General features: G+C 55.4%; 2 protein-coding genes across 2 annotated transcripts; one reads left to right on the top strand and one right to left on the bottom strand.

The window, feature by feature from the left end:
- The first annotated feature begins 58 nt into the window (after nt 1-58).
- SLC39A5 (solute carrier family 39 member 5) lies at nt 59-5600 on the top strand. The gene is made up of 12 exons (XM_039216825.1): nt 59-124; nt 804-912; nt 1106-1460; nt 1937-2120; nt 2956-3118; nt 3288-3457; nt 3703-3843; nt 4217-4313; nt 4399-4572; nt 4668-4748; nt 4888-5078; nt 5337-5600. The coding sequence occupies exons 3-12, from the start codon at nt 1177-1179 to the stop codon at nt 5478-5480; spliced, it is 1629 nt and encodes a 542-aa protein (XP_039072756.1). The 5' UTR covers nt 59-124; nt 804-912; nt 1106-1176; the 3' UTR covers nt 5481-5600.
- On the bottom strand, nt 5557-23116 carry ANKRD52 (ankyrin repeat domain 52). The gene is made up of 28 exons (XM_039216824.1): nt 23002-23116; nt 22596-22679; nt 22039-22117; nt 21752-21822; nt 20536-20736; nt 19420-19507; nt 19136-19278; nt 18621-18833; nt 18295-18373; nt 17867-17981; nt 17600-17682; nt 17373-17490; nt 17098-17166; nt 16775-16915; nt 16618-16698; nt 15317-15428; nt 15042-15113; nt 14578-14779; nt 14223-14310; nt 14029-14146; nt 13220-13439; nt 12922-13009; nt 12732-12815; nt 12478-12623; nt 12178-12260; nt 11899-11981; nt 11631-11722; nt 5557-11193 (listed from the first exon to the last, which is right to left on the bottom strand). Exons 1-28 carry the CDS (start codon nt 23026-23028, stop codon nt 10943-10945), a joined length of 3231 nt encoding a protein of 1076 aa, XP_039072755.1. The 5' UTR covers nt 23029-23116; the 3' UTR covers nt 5557-10942.
- Between the last annotated feature and the right edge of the window lie 1819 nt (nt 23117-24935).

Genomic DNA, 24935 nt, shown 5'->3' with positions numbered 1-24935 from the left:
GTCCCTCCCCTGCCCTCTCCCTGCAGGTGACCCTTGCCCGCTCGCCTGCCTACCCCCCCACAGCTGGAGCCAAGAAAGCTGTGTCCCCCTTCATCTGGGCGTCCTTCCAGTCTCCTGCTGTCAGGTAAGGCCAACCTCGGCCCCCTGGACCAAGTGCCCTAATCAGACTGTGCTCCCCTGATCTTAAGCCAAGTCAGACATCTGAGAGGAGCACAAATACTTCTTTCCTCTTCCCACCAGGGCTTCCCCTTTCTTGATCATCTATTTCCAGAGCGCTGGCTCTTAACTCTGCTGGGACAAGGAGTTGTTAAGAACGCTTTCTTCCCCATGCACCTGGGGTTGCCACTTATCTGCCTCTTCATCTCCTTTCCAGCTGAGGGACACCTGAATCCCACTTTCCCAGGGAATGTGGGGATGGGGGTTGGAGACGAAGGACACCCAGTACCAGATGTAAGGTGCAGGGATGGGGGTGCGGGGTTGGTGAGAGTATATGCAGGGAAAGGCTAAAATGGTACAATTGGGTTAGTGGGGTGAATGATTTAGAAGAAAAGGCCAGGCCCAGGGTTTCCTTAGCCATGTGGTTTTTCCAGGGGCAGAGGGTGGCCCCTCCCTACTCAGGGGCCCAGCCAGGACTGACCTTTGACCCCCACCCCAGAGACCAGTGAACCATTAACTCCTCTCTTATGTGAAACTTCCCACACTGGCCCCTCCCCTCCCTGACCCCGCCCCAAAGCAGGTGGGCTGGGGTGGGGGGGGCGCTTGCCATCCCAGCCCTCTATCTGACGTGGCCTCCATTCCACCAGAGCACCTGGAGGCTGAGCCCCACTCCCCTCCCTGACTCAGGAACCTCATATCGCCCACAATAAGGCCTGAACGGGACCTGAGGTGACAGCTCTTACACTGCCAATGAGGGTGAGACCCTGTGGATTGAAGGGAGGTGAGGCAGGGTTGAGGGGTGCGGTTTGGGGGACAGGATGAGGAGTCAGCTCTGGATCAGGTGAGGGAGGCATTCTAGGTCAAGGAAGGAGTTCTAGAAACTGGCAAACAGGAGGCCTGAGCTGGACAGCAGAGCAGAAGCCCGGGCCCTTTCTCCTTGTTCTTCCAGGGCACAGTCCCCAGGATGTTCCAAGGGGAATAGAAGCCAGAACCAGAGCCTCTAACCCATTTCCCCCAATAATGGAGTCCCCAATGAGTCATCTGCTGGCTGGCCTGTGTGTGGGGGTGGCCTTGGGCTTGGTAGGGGGCTCAGCCCCCAACCTGGGCCCTGCTGAGCAGGAGCAGAACCATTACTTGGCCCAGCTGTTTGGCATGTATGGGGAGAACGGGACACTGACGGCTGGCGGCCTAGCACGGCTTCTCCACAGCCTGGGGCTAGGCCGAGTTCAGGGACTTCGCCTGGGACACCATGGACCTCCGGTGGGTCGGGCTACACCCCCAGTTGGAGACAATTCCACACACAGGTACTACGAACCTCTCACCCCAAATTGCAACATCCCCACCTCTTCTCGGTGCTTGGATGCTTCCTAAAATCAGATTTCCAGAATTACAAATTTTTCAAAATCTGACTCCTACTATTCTTTCAAGGCCCCTTTTTCCTCTACTGCCTTTTATTTCTCTCTCCTTCCAAATCTCTGGGCCCTCCAATTCTTTGCTTTTAGTCCCAGTGCTCAATGTCTCCAGGCTGACTCGGCTCCCAATTTATAGCATTTTTGGCTGCCCCCACCCCATTTCTCTTACCCTCACACCCCTCATTCCTAGATTCTCCTATAAATGGACAATTCTCAGATCCTCCTAGAACTGACATTCCATGGTTTCTGAGTCCCAGGAACTCAAGCTAGTGGCTGTTCTTCCCTTTCCCCCTAAGCGCCCTAGGAACCTCAAGGGAAGTTTCTTAAAGGACATGAGTCAGTTTGGCTTGTTATCCCCTCCGTTCCAGATCACAGGACCCTGAGCTGAGTGTGGATGTATGGGCAGGGCTGCCTTTGGGTCCCTCAGGGTGGGGTGACTCAGAGGAGCCAAAGGCCCCGGCATCACCCCATGGGCCAGCCCCCTCGGGCCTGGACCTCTTTCACAGACTTCTGCTGCTGGACCATTCATTGGCTGACCATCTGAATGAGGATGTGAGTCTGATGATCTCCAGGGTGGGGGTGGGAGAGGGAGAAGGACTATGGGATTTAGATGGCCTGAAATTGTTTAAAGAGTAATTTAATACAGTTAATTTAAAAAAACCCAATCCAGATGTGATCTTAGGGTATGTTATTCCAAGAGTGAAATACGGTTCCTCTGGGGTCAGCTCACATGAACCCACACCCAAATCTCCAAGGCCCGGTTTAGGGGCCACACTTGGCAAAGCAGAAAATCCAGAGAATCAGTCAGGGGTAGGATCTGGGGCTGGCTATTTGGAGAGGAAACCTGTAGGGAGTAGCTAGCTGGCTGTCTAAGAACCTGTTCCACGTACACCAGAGGGCAGCCAAAGCTAAACTGTGAAGCAGGCCTGGTGAGGGTGGGCACCCCATTGCAGGAAGCATTCAAGCCAAGCCTGGATGAACATGTGACAGGGCGGTTGCGAAGAAGTTGGATGGCATTTCAGATTCTTTCCCTTCTAAGATTCTGCAGTGGAGTGCTCTAGTTGTCCAACCAACTCCATCACCAAATCAATGAAATCATCAGGAGCTGGGGGGGGCGGGGAGCAGGAGGTGTGCAGAGATGGTGGGAATGTTTACTAGCACCCAATCTGCACTAAATTGAATATTTGCACTGGATTGAATATTCACTAACAATTAACACACACTGATTGTATGGAACCTTCCCTTGTCCCTGATGCACCTGCCAGCATAAGCAAAGGGGATCCTGGAGAGTCCCAAGAATCCATACAATGGAAGGACAGACATTAAAGATCTGAGTCACAGTTCTCAGTGATGCCCCAGTGTATGACCTCCAACTTAACTCCCCTAGTGCCTGAATGGCTCCCAGTTGCTGGTCAACTTTGGCCTGAGCCCTGCTGCTCCTCTGACCCCTCGTCAGTTTGCTCTGCTGTGTCCAGCCCTGCTTTATCAGATCGACAGCCGTGTCTGCATCCAGGCCCCAACCCCACCCCCTCCAGGGGATCTTCTGTCTGGTCAGTGGGTGAGAGCGGGTGGCTTGAACCCTGGCAGTGAGTGGGCCCCTGGCCAAGCTAGATGGGTTTATTGGGGTCCTGCCTCCCTTTGTAGTGTATCTCTGCCCCGCATTGCTTCTGAGGCCCTCCTTCCATCCCTAGTCTAACTTCAGTCCCTGATTCTCCCCAGCCTTGGTTCATAGCACCCTGGCAGTCCTGCTGCTCAGCCTCCCTGCTCCCCTCTCCCTGCTGCTGCTGCGGCTCATGGGACCTCGTCTATTGCGGCCCCTGCTGGGTTTCCTGGGGGCCCTGGCCGTGGGCACTCTTTGTGGGGACGCACTGCTACACCTGCTGCCACATGTATGTGAAGCCCCTTCCTTGCTCCCTGCCCCCAGTGATGGACAGCCTCCATGTACCCAAGGTGTTCCCAGTCACAGGATGTCCCCTCCCCCTTCCTGTCAGCTCCCACGCCCCACTCCCAACCTCAGCTTCAGCCCATAGCTGCCTTCTGGCAGCGAGTGAAGACTTCGCTGCGTCCCACACAGGAGGGGGATGTTGTCGGGTGCAGGGGCTTCTGGGGTCTGCCCTGACCCCCTTTCTGTCAGGCACAAGCAGGGCAGCATGCTGGATCTAGCGGACAACCAGAGGAGGACCTGGGACCAGGACTGTCGGTACTCGGAGGTCTCTTCCTGCTCTTTGTGCTGGAGAACGTGCTAGGGCTTCTACGGCGCCGAGGGCCCAGGCCAGTGAGTGATACCCTTTTCTCCTCCTCCTGCCAACACTAGAGTCCTGGCCAAGAAGTGGCCACGCGAGCCAGGAGGTGAGGGCGTGTTCCTGGTGTGCTGATGTTTGCCTGAGTGTGCAGGTTCTGACAACTAAGAGTGGGTAGGGGGCTCCTTAGCACAGACCTGAGACTTCTGGCCAAGTGGCCTCCTCTCTCAAGTTCAAGTCAATAAGAAAGAGGGAGTGCCAACCTGGGAAGAGAGTGGAAGGGCCAAAAAGCATCTCCAAGTGCCAGAGATGAACCCGGGTGTTCACTTTCCCAGCTGGTAGCCGGGCCTCTCCTTAGCCCCCGGCTCTGCTGCCTCCTCCACCAGGAGGGATACCCTCCCATTTCAGAGATGCTGCAGGCGAAAAAGAAAGGATCTTAGAGCACCAGCCCTGGACCTGGAGGATGGCAGTGGGATGGCCCTTCGGCCCCTGCGGGCAGCTCCAGGTAACCAGAAGAGAAAATGTAGAATAGGCTACCAGCTCCTGCTTCTCACTTGCAGCCACTGGCACTGTCCTTGTCCTTCCTGCAGAGCCAGAAGCTCAGGGCCGCCACGGGGAGCAGGACAGCCAGCCCCCACCAGTCCCAGCCCCTACTGGGCACCAAGGCCACAGTCACGGGCACCAGGGTGGCGGTGGCGCCAATATAACGTGGATGGTCCTCCTGGGAGACGGTCTGCACAACCTCACTGATGGGCTGGCCATAGGTGTGACGAGAGGGGGAGGGGAAGGAATGCAGGCCCCCATGCCCCTGGGGAGTACTTTCTCCCAGACTGACGACCTCCAATCCTGCCAACCCCAGGTGCTGCCTTCTCTGATGGCTTCTCCAGTGGCCTCAGCACCACGCTAGCAGTCTTCTGCCATGAGCTACCCCATGAACTGGGTAGGAATGGCGGAAGCGGGGTGTGGTGGACCCCAGAAAGGAGAGGCCTCCAAGGGGTGGAATTTGGGAGGCTGGCAGGTGACACGGGTGAGGGGCAGCCCTGGCTTATTCTCTCCCACCTGGTCTTCTTTCCCCACAGGTGACTTCGCCATGCTGCTCCAGGCAGGGCTGCCTTTTCGGCGGCTGCTGCTGCTGAGCTTGTTGTCTGGAGCCCTGGGACTAGGGGGTGCAGCCCTGGGGGTCGGGCTCAGTTTGGGCCCTGTCCCTCTCACTCCCTGGGTGTTTGGGGTCACTGCCGGGGTCTTCCTCTATGTGGCCCTTGTGGACATGGTGAGAGGTGTGGGGTAGTGCAGAGAAAGCAAGGGAAGCGGGGAAGTGGGTTCAGCAGAGGGGGAAGTACGGGTCCTTCCGCCTCCACCACTGGCCACCTGGAAAGGTGCTGGACCCAGGCCCGGTGGGATCTGAGAAGCAACAGCCTGGAAGAGTTCAGAGGGGTTGCTGGTACTTTCTGATGCTTCCTCCTCATGCCTGAGGTGGGGCAGTGCAGAGACAATGCCAGGATCCTGACGTTTCTTTTTTTTCTTTCAGCTACCAGCCTTGCTTCGGCCTCCTGAGCCCCTCCCTACGCTCGATGTGCTACTGCAAGGGTTGGGGCTGCTGCTGGGGGGTGGCCTCATGCTCACCATAGCCATGCTGGAGGAGCAGCTATGGCCTCTGGTCTCTGATGGCTGACAGGGGCCGGTGGAAAGGCGCCAGGTTGCCCTTCCTTCCCCCCAACCACAGGAATGGAGGCGGGACACAGGGCCAGTAGGAGCAGTAGGATTTTAATAAACAGAACCCATCCCAAAGCCATGACTACGACAGTTGTACTTGCACCAAAACAGCATAGAAAACCAGGATGTGGTGGGAGGAGGGCTCAAAGCAGGTCGGGGGAGGACATGAGCAGGGGCCTGGAGGGTGCAGGGTGCATCAATCTGCAGGGAGCGCATTGTGCTTTAGCCCAGGGAGGAGGGGGAGGGTGGGGCAAATGCACCGCCAGGTCCCCACTTTTTCCTGCTGTCCTCAGCACCCTGGGGATACAGGCATCTGGGCAGATCTGCCCTTTATTGCTGCCCACCAGCATTAAACACCCCTGACCCCAACGCTAGCACCACAGGTGGATCCGGGGCAGGGAAAAGGGCAGGAAAGGGAAAATTGCTTAGAGAAAGATTCAACTAGAATCCAGTGAATTGTGCTCAGTTCTCTTTACTTCCTACAACCGAGTACATGGGTCACAGGGTGGAGGGTGCAACAGGACATGAAACATGCCCCTCGGTGCCCCCAACACACCCCTGCACACAGGATGGTGGTGTCTGCAGCATCACAGGTCATGCAGGGCATAGGGAAGGGGAGGTTCACACACACATAGACGCCCACAGCGGGTACCAGACAGAGAACACCCCTGAATATACACAGCTGTACACAGGGAACCCCCAGGTCCCCAACCCAACCCTCTCCCCTGTCTTGCCGTCCCCCAGGCAGGAGGAACTGTATTGCTTTGAGAGAGCCACCCTGGGGGCCGCTCTGCCAGGCACCCTCCCCTCCCCTCCCCCCCACCCCCATTTTGGCACATCTGCAAGACACACGGCAGCGAGAGTAGGCACCCTCCCTCCCAGGCTTCTGTGGCTTGGAGTTGAGGAAGGGGGTAGGAGACTTTGTCCTCCATCTTTCTCCTAGCCCTTCCCAAACCCCTAGCGAACCCACTCCAGCCGGAACCCACCCCCACCCCCCAAAACACACACATACAAAGCTGAGCTATCCAGGAATACAGGGGAACAAGGAGATTGTCCGGGACAGGAGCGGAGGCAGTTGGGGGAGAAAGGACTGGAAGCAGAGACCCCACCCTGGTGTGGGGGTAAGACTGGCACAACAGCTACTTTAGTGCAATTGGAGAGGGTGCCCAGAGTGAGGGATGGAGATGGGAGGGGAAGGCTCTCCCCGATTTCCCTGGGGGGCAAAGCCAGGCTCCCCAGGGAAAGGGCCTAGCAGGAGCGAGTGAAGGCCAAGGGCAGATGCTCTCATCACCCGCCACCCTCTGCCCTCCCAAATGCAGTGACAGTGTCCCCCTCACACCTAAGTGGGCAACAGCAGCCTCGGAGTCAGTACCTTCAAGTAATTCATAGAGCAGACCCTCCCCACCCCAGCTTCCTCCCATCTCTGGGATTTGGTCGCTTCTCTAGGGTTGGGTCGGGAGGAGGGAGTCCCCATGTCAGGCCCTTCCCTCTCCACCTCCCTCTTCCCAGACCACTGGGCTTGGTCCTCAAAGATTCCTTCCCTCCGCCCTTGCCCAACCTGGGTCAAGGCCACGGAGGGCTGGAGCCACCACGATTAGAGGGGAAGGGGCTGCTTTGCTCCTTATCCCTCCTTCTTAAAAGGTAGGGTTCAAACTAGGCGGGATGGGGCCCCATACTGGTTTGCCCCAGGAGGAGGGCTTCTGGGCTAGGGTCTGTAAGGCTATTTTCCTTTGCGGTGGGAAGGGGAGGTGGGGATGAACACGGGGTGTGGGGAGAGGGGGAGAAATGGCAGAGAGGGAAGGAGGAAGGGGCCTCCCTGCTGGAACACAGTCACTGGAGTCATTCAGACGAAGAAACACTCATGCACAAGATACAGAGTGTGCCTGTTCCCAGGCCCTCCAGCCAGGCCCCAGCCTCACCTCTCAGGGTCCCTTCAAGACCCCAGAGAAGGTCTGGGGGATACAGGTGTAGAACCGTTCACTCTGGCCCCACGCCCCCCACCCCACCCCCAGCCTCTTCTCCCCTTCTAAGGTCCAGGGAGTAAGAAGGTGCTCGGGTGGGCAGACAGCGGTGGAAACAGTATTGAGTTTTCCTTTGGTTACATATTGAAGGCAAAGGTGAGCTGGACTTACAGTCAAAACGGATAGGGATGAGGAAGGAAGAGGGGCCATGCTGGGGTTGGAGAGGGAGGTAGGCCCTCCTCAGCCCCTCCACCCCAAGGAACACATGTCTAAGTGGGGTGGCAGTCCCTCAGTCTCATCTCTCCCACCCCCCACAGCACCAAACAGAAGGAGAAGCCCCCTCCCCCAGGGGCTGCTCCCCACCCCAACCTGGGCTGTACATTCAGTGGTTTTCAGCAGTCCTATGGCTCAGGGGGCCACAGCGGGGGAGGTGGCCCATCAGTCTCAGTTGGACAGTGGCAGTGACCCGGGTCTGTTGGCCCATTCTGGGACCCACAGTTTGTGCCATTTGTTTTTCTGAAGGATAGTACACAACCCTACCAAAGCCACCGCCCAATCAGAAACATCTCCCCAAAAATCAGAAACTAAAAACTGGCTCTTTTCATCTCACCCTCTGATTCACACGCCTGTTTCCCTGTCTCCTATGTAGCCCTCGCTCTGTCTCCTTTGCTGGGACCTGGGGCTGCTCCCAGGGTCCTCACTTAAAATAGGCCTTTTCTCAAAAGTGCTTATTACTTGAAGCAAGTGCTTTAGAGCTGCGGTGGGGAGAGGGGGAGGGGAGAGGGAGGGCAAAGGGAAGGAGGTGTTTCCTCCCCACCCTACCCCCTTAAGATTGGGGGGCATTCTGCCTGTTTTACTTCTCCACACCCGTTTAAGTCAAAGAGGTTTAAAAAAAATCTTAACATTAAAATAAATATGCAGTGGCCATGAGAATGGTCAAAACGCTTCAAAAAACACTAAGGGCTGGGGAGCCCGGGGTGGGGTGTGGGATTTCCTTTGGCATAAGGAGAGGAAGCTGCTTACCCTCCACACCTCCTCACAGCCACATGGGGAGGGGCAGAGGACTCCCCACAACCTCCCCCAGCACTGTTGACGGTGTGCTGAAGGGGCAGCAGGGGGACAGGCAGCCACCAGAAATCTCATCTAGCAACACAATGGGGCTCCTGACAAATACTCAGAATCTTCCTGTCATTGCCAAACATTGATAAAGGAGAACACGACTGATACCCCAAGAGTCTTCTCTGGAGAATCCATCTCTCTGCTCCCCCTGCCCTCCCGTCACCTATTCCCAGCACCAAAATGAGAGGGAGGGGGTGGAATGGGAAGATTGCAGGAGAGAGAGTTGAAGTTAGGGGCAAGCTTTGCAGAACCAGCGGGGTTGGGGGGGGGGGGGGCTGCAGCCCTTAAGAGAGGTCACATTGATTGTCGTATAGGGGAGGACAGGGTGTGAAGGGAGGTGGGCAAGAGGGGCGTCACAAGGCCCTTTGGCTTTGAAAACAAAAATAAAAACTAAAAGCTGCACAATCCTTCTCACCAATAATGGTCATTTGGAAGCTTTGAAATGGTTTAGGAACTGAGGGTTGGGAGAAGCAAGACACAGAGAGAGGGGATAAAAAGAGACCATGACCAAAAAAAAAAAAAAAACACTTGGACAAACACCCCAGGCTTCAGAGAACCAGCATGAGGTATGGTTAAGGGTATCTGTTAGGGAGGCAGGGGTCCCTGGGATGCCCCCTCCCCCCTCAGCCCACCCTTGGCAAGGGCGGCAAGACTTGCAGGAAACGCAACTGAAAAGTGGGTGAGGTCGTGAACAAAGCAAACGTGAGGTGGGTAGGGGGTAAGGAGACTGAGGAATCCCCCGGAGGAGACCCTGTACTGTGTAAACGAAGCCTGTCCAGTTCTCAGGGGACAATACTGATGGCAGCCAAACTGGGCAAGGATGCACTATGGGGGTGGAGGGGGCATGACCTCTATTCAAGTTCTGTGTCTTGGCCCCTGGCTGAGGTATTGAGTGTGAGGAAGGGAACACTGGGCTACGGGAGCGGGTCCAACTGTCAAGGAGGCTTAGCTGGGAGATGGATGGACAGGGCGTTTGAAGGAACCAGGGCCAAATTCAATGCTACATTTAGAGAGAAAACTGCCCCCTCCTCACTCCAGCCCAGTTTGGCTTTTGGGGTGCGACTTTTAGGAATCTTCTCAGTGCAGCCCCTGGCTCAATCCCATCTCTCCCCGCTGCTGGGAGGGCAGGGACCAAGCCTCAGCATGTATTCGTCGCTCCCTAGATCAGAGCTTCATCCTCACACCGGAGGGGAAGCCTGGGTCCCGAGTAGCCACGGTCCCTAGTCTGCCCTGCCCCTCCCACCATCTTTGGCTTCAGATCAGGAGTGACTGGGGGCGGTGGGTACTCTTGGACATAACGGAAGGTGGGGGCACAGAGGAACTATGGGTCTGGGGGGGCACAGGAGGAAGAACATTGTCCTTCCCTCCCCACACATGCAAACACATGCCTGAAACACACAGGACATACTAGGGCTGTGGTTTTGAAATGGGCAGGAAATTAACTTGTTTCTTCCCCTAAAGGATAAAATGCTTACTTAAAAATTCATGACAAGCCTCAAAGTTAATAAGGGAGAGGGGAGCCAGGGAGGGAATGGCCACAGGCTCTGCCCTCCCAAAAGAAGTTAAAAGAAAGAAGCAAGGTTAAAGTGCGTGGTTAGGGGGCCAGGCCAGGAGTGGAAGAAAGTCAGGGAGGAGCAGGCTGTGGGGGCAAAACCAGCCCTTGATTTGCATATGAGGAGCCAGGGGAGAGTGCAGGATTGGGGCCCAGGTACAGTAGTTGCTGCTTCAAGTGTTTTGCATTTGAACTTTAGGGGTGATGGGGTACAGAAGTGGGGGAAAAGCTCCAGGCCCCAGTGCTAAATACCCTCCCCCCTCATCCACTAGCTGCCCCTGAAGGGGGAGGGGGACACCCCCAGAGTGCTCACACAGTACCAGAAATTAAGGCTTCTCACTGCTGCGGGGATGGAGGGGCCAGCCGAGCAGGGAGGCAGTGATGGGTATGGAAGAAGAGGAGGGATCTGCCTGGCAGTAGGGGCAGGGGACACAAAGAGGAGAAACAGAGGGAAAGGTGGGGGGAGTTGGCAGCAGAAAGGGGGAACTGAGAGATGGGGTAAAAGAGAGGGTAGCCAGGCATTTAGCAATCATTTGGGGACACTTGGCAGAAGGGGTTGCCCTGGGGGTGCCAAGGGCCTGGGGTGCTCCCTGTCGGTCCCAGACCCTTGCCATGCCAGGATGGTGTGGCAAAGGGGTGAGCAGCTGCTCCCCAGTGCTTTTTTTAATCCCCTCTGTCCCCCCCCATCCAGTCGTGTTCTCCTTTAAAGTGCCCTAAATGTATAGACTTTTTCTAAATAAATAGAATAAGATATCAAGCCACCGGCAGGGGGAGGGACACTGATGGGGGCTACTCCGAGTAGCAGCCGTCTAACCCAATGGCGCCGTGCCGCTCCTGGCTGTAGGGGCAGGAAGCTCCGTGGGGCAGGGCGCCGCAGCCACCCACCGTCTTGGCTGCTGCAATGCCGCAGTTCTTGAGCAAGCTGAAGCTGAAAGGACTGACGGCGTCCTTGGGTGGGAAAGGCTTCATGGTGGAGAGGATCAAGGCCAGGCAGTCTGCCACATCTTTGTTGGGGGCGCAGGCCAGCGCTGGGGTATGACCTGCAGTGCAGAGGGGGAGAACTGAGGCACAGGGTCCTGTACCCCCAGGGCTCCACCCACCCTCCCCCAGGCCCTGAGCTCTCATCTGTGGAGGGCGGCGGAGGCGGGCAAGCACCAGCACAATCAGAATTCAAGGGCTAGGAGGCACCAGGGGGGCCGACAGGCAGGCTGTCCAAGTGTGGGGGAAAGGGCAAAGTGGGAGAGACATGAGGCTGGGAGGCTGAGGTGTGTGGGAGGTCTGCCTCAGGACCCTGCTGGCTCCACCTAGTTCCGTCAGATTCCCCTCAGAAACACTAGTGTGTTGGTATTGGGTCCCTGCTCTGAAGAGTTCCCCTGGGAAAAAAAACCCAGTTTATAGCAAAGTTAAGAAGTCACCTCCTGAAGAATGTCCCTGACCCCAAACCCGGGAGAGGCGGGGGGCTCTGGACCCCACCCACCTTCTTCATCCACAGCCAGCACTGTGGCCCCACGACTCAGCAGGGCCTGCACCACAGAAGCTAGACCGTTCCGGGCAGCAATGTGGAGTGGCCTTGGAAGAAAGGAAGAAAGCGAGAAGTCAGTGAGATCCAAGCTGCCTTTCCACATCAGCCATAGTAGTAAGACTGCTGAACAGAGACTTGTGAGGTCGAGAGCCCCTGAAATGTGTGTGGCTCTTTCTTACTCATCTGCCTCCCCTAGCCAGCAGCCCCTTCCCTGGGCACTCACATTTGCAGCGCACTGTTGGTAGCATTGATAAGGCCAAGGTCTTGGGTTTCTGCCAGGATCATGAGGGCACATTTCTCATGGCCCTGAGGAAGAGGAACAGAGATGGAGTGGAGGCAGACAGGCTGCAGAGCAGGAGTTGGGAAGGGTGCAGGGGACAAAGAGCTATACAGGCTGGACAATCCTGATTGCCACTCCAGTCCTCTCTCCATCTGGGCAGACCCACCCCTTGATCAAGCCCACCGCTTATGTGGCCCTCACCACCACCAATCCAGGCCACACCTTGCTACAAGCCAAGTGGAGGGCAGTGTTCTTGTTCTCATCCAGCACAGTAAGGTCTGCCTTCCCTCGATACAGCAGAAATTCTGCAAGAGAAAGGGGCAAAGGAGTGATGCCTTCCCTCCCAAGCAGCAGCCCTCCTGGCTCCTGGCCCTCCCATCTGCATATACTTTGCATCCCATCTGCAGAGGGGGAAATGACCAAAGACATGCCTCCTGTTTCCTGTGCCCCAGAGGCAGGGCTGCCCCATCCTGCAGAAACCCAAGGGGGAGCTCCTCCCTTCCACACGTGGCCCCTACACACCCACAGCAGCAGTCTGGCCGTTCTCGGCCGCCGTCATGAGCGCAGTGCGGCCAGTGTGGTCAGTGGCGTTCACCTCGGCTTGATGCTGCAGTAGCATCCGGAGCCCAGATACATTGTCCGCGAAGGCAGCGGCGTGAAGAGGGGTCCTGTGGTGTAGGGGTCAGGGCAGAGTGAGAACAGAGGGCTCTTTCGCCTGAGCAGAAAGAGAAGGCCAGAGGTGATCGGGGCTTCTCCCCAAGCCTTGCATCACTCACCGTCCTTTGGCATCTCGGCTGTTCACAATCTTGGCACCCAGAGCTCCCAGCAGCATCTCTGTGGTGCTGTCCTGGTTATTAATTCTGGAGGGAAAGGAAGGGTCAGCAGGAACGGCAAGAGAAATGGAATGCTGTCCTAAGCCCAGGTCACAGAACCTCGAGTGGGGCTGAGGCACAGGAAGGGACTTACACTGCACAGTGCAAAGGAGTGAAGGGGTTTCCCTCCAGGTATGAAAATGGGCTGTGTTCAAGTAACAACTCCAGACAATCTTCATGTCCTGAGCAGGAGAAAAGAGCCATGGGGGTGGAGAGAGACGACAACAAGGTTCCCAACATCTGTCCTGTGCCATCTCTGGACACTCCATTCCACTTCCAGATCAAGACTGACCCATGTCCCTCCCTCAATCCACGGGTCCGTGGTCTCTGTTCTGGTCTACCCTCCCCCTACCGCACCCCCGTCCTTGTGCTGCCAAGGCCCAGGCCCACACCAGTGTAGGAGGCCCAGTGCATGGGCGAGTATCCACTGTAGTCCACGCCAGCATCCAGGGGGTCTGTGGAAAGGGCGGCCTGCAACAGCGTCCGCAGCACTGCAGTGTGGCCGCAGGCTGAGGCCAGGTGGATGGGGGTGCGGCCCTTGAAGTCTCGGCACAGCACAAATGCATCGTGGTCCAGCAGGGCAGCCAGGCAGTCCTCACAGCCAGTCACTGCCTGTGGATGACATGATGGTGTGAGGGAGGATGAAGGGCCACTCCCTTTCCAACAGCCAGTCACTGAAGCTGGCCCAGGAATAAGAACCACTTCCAGGGCTCCAATCCTTGTTTTCACAGCAATCACTAAATGTTAGGAATCAGCACCTCCATCCTCTCTATGCCAACAGACAACCAGAATGGCAAGAGTGAATTCAGGCACTCTGGAGTAGGGGACATATTGCAAGGTAAGAGGACTAAGGGATCAAAGAGTCCCCGGGGACGAAGAGAAAATGGCTTTGGGACAGGTGATCACAGAGAAGGACTGGGATAACGGCATCATTATCCAGTGGGCCAGGAGAGAGTCTGGGTACCCTAAAGCAGAGTGAGTAGTGAGCATGTGGCTGTATGAGATTACAAAGCAAGGGAATCAGAGAGATCAGCTACAGATGTCAGGTACTCATCCTGGAGCAAACACAGTAAGACCCAATAAGACCCTGGGCACAAAATCCTGGCCCACCTGCTAGACAATCTGCTGTCCTATGCTGATGGGTCCTGTGCTCCCATGTCCAGGACTGTCTGTGAGCAGCCCCACCCAGGAGGTCACTCACCCCACGGTGGAGGGCGGTGCGGCCCCGGAGGTCAGCAGCATCAGCTGTGGATCCTTTCTCTAGCAGCAGATGGACACAATCCACATGGCCATTCATGATGGCCAGCATCAGTGGGGTTCTACAGAGGGGGAAGGAGAAAGATGAGGTCCAGCGGGGCCAGGAAAGCCCGCATCCTACCCCTGGCCCACACTCACTGTCCATAGGCATCCATGACATCAGTGATGTCAGCGCGTTCCCCACTGTCGATCAGCAAGTGCAGGGAGTCAGTGTGGCCAGAGGCAGCTAAGAGAAAAGGGCCTGTATCAGGGCATGGTGAAGGGGAAGGAGGCACCCAGGTCAAGCATAAAGGACTCCAGGGTGGAGATTATGGAAAAACCTGGGGAAGGCTGAAGTCTGGGGGGCAGGAAGCCACGAACCAGGACTTGAAGTTCCCATTCTCCTCGCCCTGCTCCACTCCCAACCCCAATCCCATTCAGGAGGGATCTGGGACCAGTCTCCAAGGCCTGGTGTGGCAAGAGGAGGGAGCCGCAGCCTAAAGGGGGTACTAACCAGCAGCGTGCAGGGGCGTCCACTTGCGTTTGCGCTCCTTGATGAGGGCAGAGGCGCCGTGGGCCGTAAGCACCTCCACACACTCAGTAGAGCCTCGCTCAGTGGCCAGGAAGAGCGCGGTCCGGCCCTTGTGGTCCCTTACATCCAGATTCACCAGCGTCTCAGCCAGTGTCTTCAGGGCTTCACAGTGACCGTTGTAGGCCTGAAGGAGGGCAGACAACCAATGGAAACAGCTTGGGACACTGCCCCCACTCTGTTCTCGGGCCCCATGGGGAAACTCCAGGCAGCAGTCCTCCCCACGAGCTCCCTGGGCCCCTCAGACTCTTAACCTGCACTGTGCCCACCCCTGGGCACTGCCTGCCTGCCACATCCCCACAAGAAAGCAGAAGTCAGGACAGATTCACAAGAGCTTGCATCTGTGTGTGGGCCACAAGGAAGGCAAGAGGAAAAGACCTGGGACTCACAGCTAAGTGCAAAGGGCTGACTGGAATGGTGCTCTCCACATCCTCCAGGCAGTTAAAGGACATTTCTAAGAGCTGCAATGGACAGAAGAGTAGGTGCTGAGGTTCTCAAACTCCCAAGATATTATCCCCTGCCCCCTACCCACAGTAATCGCCTACACTCCTGGACCTAGAGACCACACCTGAGTCAACCAGCCCTCGGTTTCGGAATCCAGACACAAAGGTGACTGTGTGCCCTGCTCCTGCTTCCTCCCCTCCAGGCCAGACCCTACACCTACCAGTTCGAGGTTCTGTCTGTTGCCGTAGGCGGCTGCATAGTGCACAGCTGTGTAGCCCTGCCTGTCCCGCAGGGAGGGGTCTGCACCGTTATCCAGTAAGAACTCCAGACAGCTGGGGTGGGGTACAGAGGTAGACTGTGAGGCAGGGACAGGCCCAGCTGGGGAGGGCCCAGTTGTGGGAAGAGCACAGGAGAGGGGCAAGGGAGCCCCTCCAAGCCTAGCTGGCCAACACCCATCCTCAGCTCTAGGCTAACTCCTGCCTGTTCGACCCTAGCTTGAGACCCACCACCTCCTTCACATCAGCCCTGAACATCTCTGGCTCCAATGCCTTTCTTTATCCTTGGAACACTCTCCTAGAGAACCTAGAGCACGATTATGTTATCAACATGCCACCAACACTTCCCCCCATCTCCAGACCCCTTGCCTCGAATACCTTCTCCTTCCAGCCTATCTGAAGAAGTCCTACTCATTCAAACTCGGTCCCAGCATCCTCTCCTCTGTGAGGCCTTCCGTAACCTTCCCAGTGAGGTGCCTCTTCCTCTGTACTCCCTTGGCACCCTTCTCATAGCGTCGTAGGTAAGACTAGCAGTACTAATAATTTGTATTTAGCACTTACCATGTGTCAAGCACTGTTCTAAGTGCTTCATATGTATGATATCATTTAATCCTCACAATGACCCCATGAGGGAGCTACTACTCTTATTCCTTACGATAATTAAGAAAACAGAGGCACAGAGAGGTTAAGTTGTCAAAGCCTGGATTTTCTTGGATTGTAAATATCTTTTTTAAAAAAATATATCAATGTTTTATTTCAGAACACTTTTAGATTTACAGAAAAATGGTGAAGATGGGACAAAGCCCCCATATACTCTGCACCAATTTCCCTATCATTAACATCCTACATTAGAATGCATAAGTGCCCTTTCATTTACCTTTCCCAACAGATCATTAGCTTTCAAAAGCAGAAATTTAGGGTAATTTGTCTTCTATCCTTAGCACCTAGCACAGTACTTGGTACCTAATAAGTAAATCCTCACTTAAATCTTGTGGAATAAATAAAAGGCTTTGTGTATTTAGTTTTTCTGACTGTCTCAAGAAGACCATCCGTTCCCTGAGGGAAGGAACTGTGTCTCATACTTTTTTTTACCCACAGTGCTTAGTCCAGGACTAAGCTCAAAGAGCTCCAAACACACTGCTGACTGGCCAACAGCAAGTAGCAGAAATGAGGTGGCAGGACGGGGAGCGGGCGGGAGCTGGCACCGCTGGGAAAGCGGATCCCAGGGCTCTTCTGAGCTACTCACAAGAAGGCCTCCTTCCTGCGGGACTCCTTCAGTGGCTCGTCCTCTTCAGCATCGTGGCTGGAAGATGAGTGGGGTTCCGCTCTGGAGGACAGAGAGTGAAGTCGGGAGAGGTTCAGGGAGGTGAGTGGGGCTGAGAAAGCCAAAGTGGGAGTCTCACCTCCTGTAGGTGTCAGAGGCGGCAGCGTAGTGGAGGGGAGAACAGCCTTTACAGTCGGCCTCGTTGACACCCGCCCCAGCAGTCACCAGTGTGACCGCACACTGGTAGCTGCCATTGGCAGCTGCATAGTGCAGTGGGGTCCTGAGGAGAAGCGAAGGACGATGAATAAAAGAATCAAGGGCAGATCCAAATGCAACCACATGAGCAGCCTAAAGCTGCTCTGCAATACTCTCCTCACTTAGTCTCCAAGTCGTTACCACTCCCTCCACCATTTGTCTCTCTTAAAGGACATTCCCCGTGTCTACTACAGCATATCAACACACCTTCCAAATTTGTCTCTCCTCCTCAAGTCAGCTCCACTGCTCAACAGCAAATTAAGACATTCAACATTCCTAAAAGGAAGAAGGATAAGGGTTAAGAGAACGAGAGCCTCAAAGAGGAGCTGCAGGCACGGGGCAGGGCTAAAGAAGGATCATGCTGACAGCCCTTTCTGCTGTGACTGGTCTCACTGTGACAGCAGAGAGAGATCTGGGCAGCAAAGAAGGGTCCAGACCCTTGCCCAGAACTCTCCTCAGCACCTGGAAGGGAGAGAACATACCCTCCAGAAGCAGCAGCATGAAGACAGGTGCGGCCAAGGTTGTCAGGCGTATTGATGTCAAACCCAGCTGAAAGCACGTGCTCATTGCTGAGTGAAGATACAATGCTGTACAGCTGACCTGCAGGGCCAGAACAGCCACGGATCCCATCTCTGAGGGCACTGAACAGAGTGGGGAAAGGCCTCTACTCACCTACATGTACTCAACCCCCCAACCACTCAGCACATACCTGAGGAAAGAAGCTTACGACAACAGTCAGAGAATCCAAAGAGAACAGCTAAGTGCAGAGGGAACATGTCGTGAATGCCGCGCCTGGAGAGAGGTTGAGGGACTCAGTCCTTAAGTCAAGGAGGGACCAGTTACTTCTTTTCTGTGCCCCCCCCCCCCCACCAGCCTAGGAGACGGTGAAGTTCCACAAGCTTCCCTTTGGCAAGCTTCTTTGTGCCTCCACATTTGACGTGAGCAGACCGTACAGATTTAAGGGGTCCTGACTCACCGGGCGGTATCCGCGCCATTGGTCATGAGGGTGCTGATGAGTAGCTCGTGTCCGTAGCGAGCAGCCACGTGCAGTGGCGTGTTCCCAAATTTGTCAGCACAATCAATCTCGCTGCCTGAGAGGGGATGCACACACACAAACTCAGTGAGACCTTAGGCTCCAGACCACTCCTACTAGTCAGCTACTGCATGAGTGCTCGTTAAGTGCCACGTCCCAAGCTAAGCCTTCCACGTGTGTTATCTTGTCTGTGAGCCTTAAGGGATGGCGCATGCAGACCAGGGCCATTTCTATAGGTGCCTTGCTCAGAGCTCCAGGTGCCCATCCTAACTGGAAGCTATGGGACGTAGACTTAGGAAAGAAAAGGGTTTCTAGGGATGAGTTCTCTGGGGGAGGAGGAGAAGGGAGCACAAAGTCTCCTGAGTCCATACCATTCTGGATGAGGATCTGGGAGCGGGTGAAACGACCATGGATGGCAGCCATATGCAGAGGACTTTTCCCTTCCTTGCTCTGTGAAAACATGGCAATTTGTTTTTTTTCAGTGCAAAGCACAGAGAATACCCTGCTCCCCCTTTGAAAGAACACATCTCTGAGGACGGAGTGGTCATATGGACATCTGCTCAGCCCACACTCTCCTGGGTCCCTGACAAGGTCTGATCAACCCAGAAGGCAAGTGGACCATTCCCCGGACTTATCCAGAGGAGATGATATGGTCAGGACCCCCAGAGCCACGCTGCAGCCTCATCCCTTCAGGCACCTGGTAGTTGACATCAGCCCCGTTATTGACCAACAGCTCCAAGCAGAGAGCGCCATTGGTGGAGACTGCAGCCACATGCAGCGGCGTGAAGCCCTTGTCGTTCGGCTGGTTGACATTGGCTCCTGCATTCACCAGCTCAATAGCCACAGCATCCTGACCCAGGTAGCAGGCGATGTGCAAAGCTGTGTTTCCAAAAGCATTTGGCTCATCGATCTGGATTTTCAGGGGTACAGGTAAGGGGACAGGGAGGTATCAGTTTAAACAAAGTGGCAGCTGGCACAGATGGCCTAGAAAATCCCAGAATCCCAACAACTGCCTGAGACACCTCAGGTTCCTGACTCGATAGACTGAGGGCACTATTACTTATGGTAAGCATTATTCACCACACCTCACCATATCCTGCCGACCTCCCAAAACCACTCCAACAATCCCAGCACCCTCATGTCTCCATACACAGACTCCAACGTCCAGCTCCCCTGCCCTGAGTGCCCAGCCCCGGTGCTCAGCACCCTGACCTCAGCCCCCATCCGGAGCAGGTACTTCACCACTTCAATCTGGCCGCTGGCAGCAGCGGTGTGGAGCAGCCCATAGCCCTTGCGGTCCTTGCAGCTGAGGTCCGCTCCCCGTGCCACCAGCAGTTTTAGGACCTCCAAATGCCCTGGGAAGAGAGAGGAAGCTCTCAAGGGGGTGGAGGGTGAACTAAGACCCTGGGCGCCTCTCTCCAAAGGCTGCAATCCCCAGCCCTGCCTTGGAAATCCTAAATGTCAAATTCCTACTCTTCCCATGAGCCCTTTCTCACCTAGAAAAGCTGCCCAGTGCAGAGGCTGCCGCTCCTTTTTATCACAGACATTCAGGCTGGCTCCCTTGTTCAGGAGCAGGTTCACCGTCTGTATCAGGATATGAAACACACCTGTTCAGAGCCAGGTTCATGCTTTCAATGTACCTAAGGGCAGAAGCCTCAGCTCCTGAAAAGGCTGAAGCAGCCAAATGTCTTTGTTCTTGAACAAAACAATCTGGAGAATTAGAGGGAACAGAGAAAGCAGATAAGGAGGAGATCCCAGAGAGGTTTGGAAGTTTGAGAGAAACTCAAGAGAGTTTCTTCATATGATCTGGTGGTTTTTTTTTTTTTTTAACGTTTATTATTTATTTTGAAAGTGAGAAAGAGTGGGGCGCCTGGGTGGCTCAGTTGGTTAGGCGTCCAACTTCGGCTCAGGTCATGATCTCATGGTTTTTAGGTTCGAGCCCCCCGTTGGGCTCTGTGCTGACAGCTCAGAGCCTGGAGCCTGTTTCAGATTCTGTATCTCCCTCTCTCTCTGACCCTCCCCTGCTCACGCTGTCTCTCTCTCTCCCTCTCTCTCTCAGAAATAAATAAATAAAATAAAATGGGCAGAGGACCTGAATAGACATTAAAAAAAAAAAAAGTGAGAGAGACAGCACGCACATAAACAAGCAGGGGAGGGACAGAGAGAGAATCCCAAGGAGGCTCCACGCTGTCAGCGCAGAGCCCAATGTGAGGCTCGAAGTCACGAGCCATGAGATCATGACCTGAGCCGAAATCAAGAGTCGAACGCTTAACCAACTGAGCCACTCGGGTGCCCCATGATCTGGTGGTTCTTAAATTCTTTTGAACAATCTTCAAAAACATTTTGAAAGACATGGACACTCGTGTCAGAAAAAGGCATGTATGCAAACATTTTCTGTGCAACTTCAGAGAGTTTATCACCCTCTTGAAGACCAAGTCAAGAATTTCAGTCTAACCTGACCATTCGTTTGGTGCTTGAGCCCAAGTGTTTACATAGTCATCCAGGCTGCTTTTCCTCAGACCTGATGACCCACAAGTAGAGGAAGGTGAGTGGGAAGGGAAGCGAAGGAAAGGGAAGGCACTAGACTGGGCACGGATTAGAGCGGTCCTCACCTCTAGATGCCCACTATGCACTGCATGGTGTAGGGCACTGCGCCCGCTCCTGTCAGCCACATTGAGGCTGCTCAACAGGGGTGCCAGAGCCTCAGCACACTTCGTGGCCCGGTTGGCAGCAGCCACATGCAATGGGGTCTGCCACAGCTTGTCCCGGGCATTCACATCTGCTGAATGTGCCAGCAGCAGCCCCAGCACCTTCTGTTAAGGAGCAGGGGACAAGAGAGAAAAGAGAGGGGGAGCAGGAGGTAAAACAATAGTGGAGGGAAGAATCGGTCAGCCTGGCACATGGGGCCCCATCCCCCCAGCACAGAGTGTCTTCTCATTTCTCCAACATACGTAGCCTCTCAATACCTACTTCCCATCTTGTGGGTCTTCTTAGAACTTAAAATCTTCCCTACCTTGCTGAGGAAAAACTGCCCCTTCCTTTTCCTCAAGTCACCTGGTATCGCTCCCCAACTCAGACCCTGATCCACCATATAGCTACTACCAAGCAAATCCACATATGTAGAGAGGATGCCAATCCCTCACCACTTCTAGGAAAAATACACACTCCTGCCTTAATGCCCCGAATACCCTCATTCAGTCCTTCCATAGGCACCAGAATCATTGCCATAACCTCAGCAAGCGAACAGATACTGGTTCCTCTCCAAAACCCAGGCTAAGAGGTCCCTCCGAATCACAACACACCCTATTCCTCTTGGCCTTAGTCCCTCCCCCTGGTGGATGGAGCCAGGGAAGTGACCATCAAACCAAGAGGGAGGTCTCCTTTTCCTCCTACTCTTCAGGGTTGATGGACCCAACTGATGAAGCATGTTTGACACCTGTCAACTCTGATGCTCCCTGAGAGGCAGCAATGCAACAGATCACTACCCCCAATCCCTCCATCACAAGGTAAGAAATCTCAGTGCCCAGAGGGGGATCAGACTCCAAGGTGGCCCCCCAGGGAAGGATGAGTCACTCAGGCCTGGCAGCAGGGGCCCCTGCAGTCTGCTAGCCCAGTGTTAAGCTCTCTCCTGACGTCACATCAGCTGGCAACATTCAGCCCCCCGTACCAGCCAGTTTTAGGGGTAGGAGGGAGGGGCCAAGGTCTAGTATCCTGACCTAGGGGTAGACCAGCTTGTAAGGCAGAGAGCTGAGGCTCTCCAATCCTTAACTTCCACCTTTAAGCAACTCATCCTCTTTGGAAGGATGAAAGGACATAGGAAGCCAATACCTCATTTCGGGAAGCAGCAGCACGATGAAGAGGGGTCAGCCACAGTGTGTCCTTAGCATTGACATTAGCACCTGTGGGGATATAATTTCCTCTTTTGGTGGGAGGCAGAGAGCAAGTGGGGAAGGAAGCCAGTAATCAGGCCGGGGAATATGGACAGACACAAAGCCTCTCCCAGACCAAACACCAAACACCAGACAACAATTCTTAGATACCAAAAAAAAAAAAAAAAAGGCTCTTTCCTCAGGTCCCCTCCCTAAGTGCCACACCTTCCAGCTCCCTACTTTCACCTGACATCAGTAGCAACTGGAGGATGGGGACATCGCCTACGTAGGCAGCAGCATGCAATGGGGTCCGCCTCTCTTGGTCCTGGGAAGGCAGAAAAGAGCAGCGGCTGTGGCACTGAACTATCACAGACCCCAGCCCCAGTCTTTAGAGCTCCAGGCCTTTCCCCACCTCTTCCCATAGGTTCTACAGCCTCCTAAATCCCAATCCCAGGTCAAAGCAAGCACCTAGGGAGGGTGGAGTCAAAGAGTCACGGAGTCAAGGGGTCAGGGCCAGGGGGCTGTGAGGCAGTCTCCTACTTCCAGGATGGGTGGGGGCGCTGCAGACACTAATGGTTCAGGAGAGAACACCGTTTCTGGGCATCTTCAGCTCCATTGGTCTATATGCTTCAAGCCTGACCTGCTCTCCATCTCCAAATGTAGAGCAGGCGCCCATCCCAGGGTAGAAAGTGCTGCGGCCTCATCCGAGCCAAGGAGCCACGGAGCCGCCCCACTGGTTGGGAGGGGTCCAGAACACCAGGGCCCAGATTACTGGTTCATCATCCTCCCTGATCCCAACTCACCAGTACATTGATGTTCTCCTTCTGCGAGAGGAGGGAACGCACTTCCTCCACATCTCGGCTAAAGATGGCCTGGACCAGGGGCGGCTGCAGGGAGAACCAGCGTTCAAAGAGCGGGCCGGAGCGGAACTGGGGGTGGGGGGAGTAGGGGGGGACACCTGGTCTGATGAGGGGCGTCGCTGGAGGGGCTCCGCTCTGGGGTCCTGGCTGCAGGTGACTCCCGCGGTGTGCTGGCCAGTCGCCAGGCCCCCAAGGACACCGGCTCGGTTGAGGGGAGCACGGCGTGGGGCGGGGCGGGAGCCGCGGGAGCCCTGGGCTCGGGCCCAGCCTAGGCCGCACATCCCCGGGCTCGCGTGGCGGCTACGCCGGGCCCAGGAAGGAGGAAGCGGGCAAGGACAGGAGGGCTGACCTGGTCCGTGATGCTGAGGATCCCCATGGCCCGGCCCGGGCTCCGTCCGCATCGAGCTCCCGGCGGCGGCGGCGGCGGCTCCACCGGGGACACGGGGCGGCCGAGGCGGCGGCTGCGGCGGCGGCTGCGGGGAGAGCGCGGCCCCGCCTACCGGGGGGCGGGCGAGCGGGAGCCCGCAGCGCTCCCTGGCGGCAGTCCTGGGCCGGGCCGCGGGGCACTTGCCGCGCAGGCGGCCCTCGGCCGGGCGCCCTCCGCCCCGCCCTGGCGCGGGGAACGGCCTCGGCACCCCAGACTTCGCGCTCTGGTTTCCTGGCTCCCCAAGCCGCCGTGCTGTGCTTTCTGCTCCAGTCTGGAGGCCCAGGAGGTTTTCTCACAAGACCCTACTAGCAACTCGAGCCTTGGCCCTGCGGTGCCTCCCACCACAATGCTTCCACTGGAGCTAACTCCTCCCGTCAGCGATTACATGCCCCCGAAACCCCCCATACTCTTGGGGAAATAGGGGCGTGGAGATCTGGGGATTATATATGGCAATAGCCCCGGAGAGAAGGAGGACTCGTAGCTCCACTGCCGGTGACATGAATTGGGTAGCAAGGAAGTAGCAAAAGTGCTCAAACTGCTGAGAGAAATCCCAGAAAGGACTCTCCAGCTGCAGAAAATCCCCTCAAAGAGGCTGGGACCGCCGGCAGCTGAAGAGGGCCTCCAAAGCCAACAGAAGGGGCACTTTCTGAATTCCCAATTACTCCATTGTCAGGTTAAGGTGGCAGGCCGGCTACACTTTAAAAGGCTCAACGGCTTCTCCCCCGAAAAGGGTGGGGGTGCTTCCCCTCCTCTATTGGAGAGGCCAGAGAGCAGCCTATCAGGCAAGATCTGGATGGAGATGGGGCGCCTGGGTGGCTTAGTCGGTTGGGCGTCCGACTTTCGCTTAGGTCATGATCTCGCGGTTCGTGGGTTCGAGCCCCGCGTCGGGCTCTGTGCTGACTGCCAGCTCAGAGCCTGGAGCCTGTTTCAGAGTCTGTGACTCCCTCTCTCTCTGACCCTCCCCTGCTCACGCTGTCTCTCTCTCTCTCTCCTAGAAATAAATAAAGCATTAAAAAAAAAAAAAGATCTGGATGGAGATCATCCTAGCCCAGAAAAAGAAAAAAGGAAAGAAAAGTGGTGAAAAAATGGTGCCATTTATAAAAGGTGATCCAGGATCCTGTTCGGAGCTCAGCAACTCCATAGGCTCTAAGAGGGAACACATTTAGAAAGAAGTGTAGCAAGCTGGCCCCCTGACAAGACAGAAATACAAAAACCCTCCTTTGCTCTCTAACAATCTATGCCCTTGGTATCTTGATTACCAACAGAAAGATATACAAGACACTGATACCAGTGCTTTTTTCCTGGAAAGAGAAACTGGGGAACAGGGAATGAGGAATGAGAGGGAAAATTACCTATTACTATATACCTTTAATAATTTAACTTTTTAGGGGCTCCTGGGTGGCTCAGTCGGTTGAGTGTAGGACTTCTGCTCAGGTCATGATCTCCCGGCTCCTGAGTTGGAGCCCCGCATGGGGCTCTGTGCCGACAGCCCAGAGCCTGGAGCCTGCTTCAGATTTTGTGTCTGCCTCTCTCTCTCCTCCTCCCCTGCTCACATTCTCTCTCTCAAAACTAAAGATTTTAAAATTTTTAAATAAAAATAAAATAAGTAATTTAACTTTTAATTTATTTTTTTAAAATTTTTTTTTGAGAGGGGCGCCTGGGTGGCTTAGTCGGTTAAGCGTCCGACTTTCGCTTAGGTCATGATCTCGCGGTTCGTGGGTTCGAGCCCCGCGTCGGGCTCTGTGCTGACTGCCAGCTAAGAGCCTGGAGCCTATTTCAGAGTTTGTGACTCCCTCTCTCTCTGACCCTCCCCTGCTCACGCTGTCTCTCTCTCTCTCTCTCTCCTAGAAATAAAT

The sequence above is a fragment of the Hyaena hyaena genome, unplaced genomic scaffold (genome assembly GCF_003009895.1).
Source record: "Hyaena hyaena isolate Hyena2069 unplaced genomic scaffold, ASM300989v1 scaffold_655, whole genome shotgun sequence".
NCBI lineage: Eukaryota > Metazoa > Chordata > Mammalia > Carnivora > Hyaenidae > Hyaena > Hyaena hyaena.
This window is presented reverse-complemented; position numbering and strand designations above follow the sequence as displayed.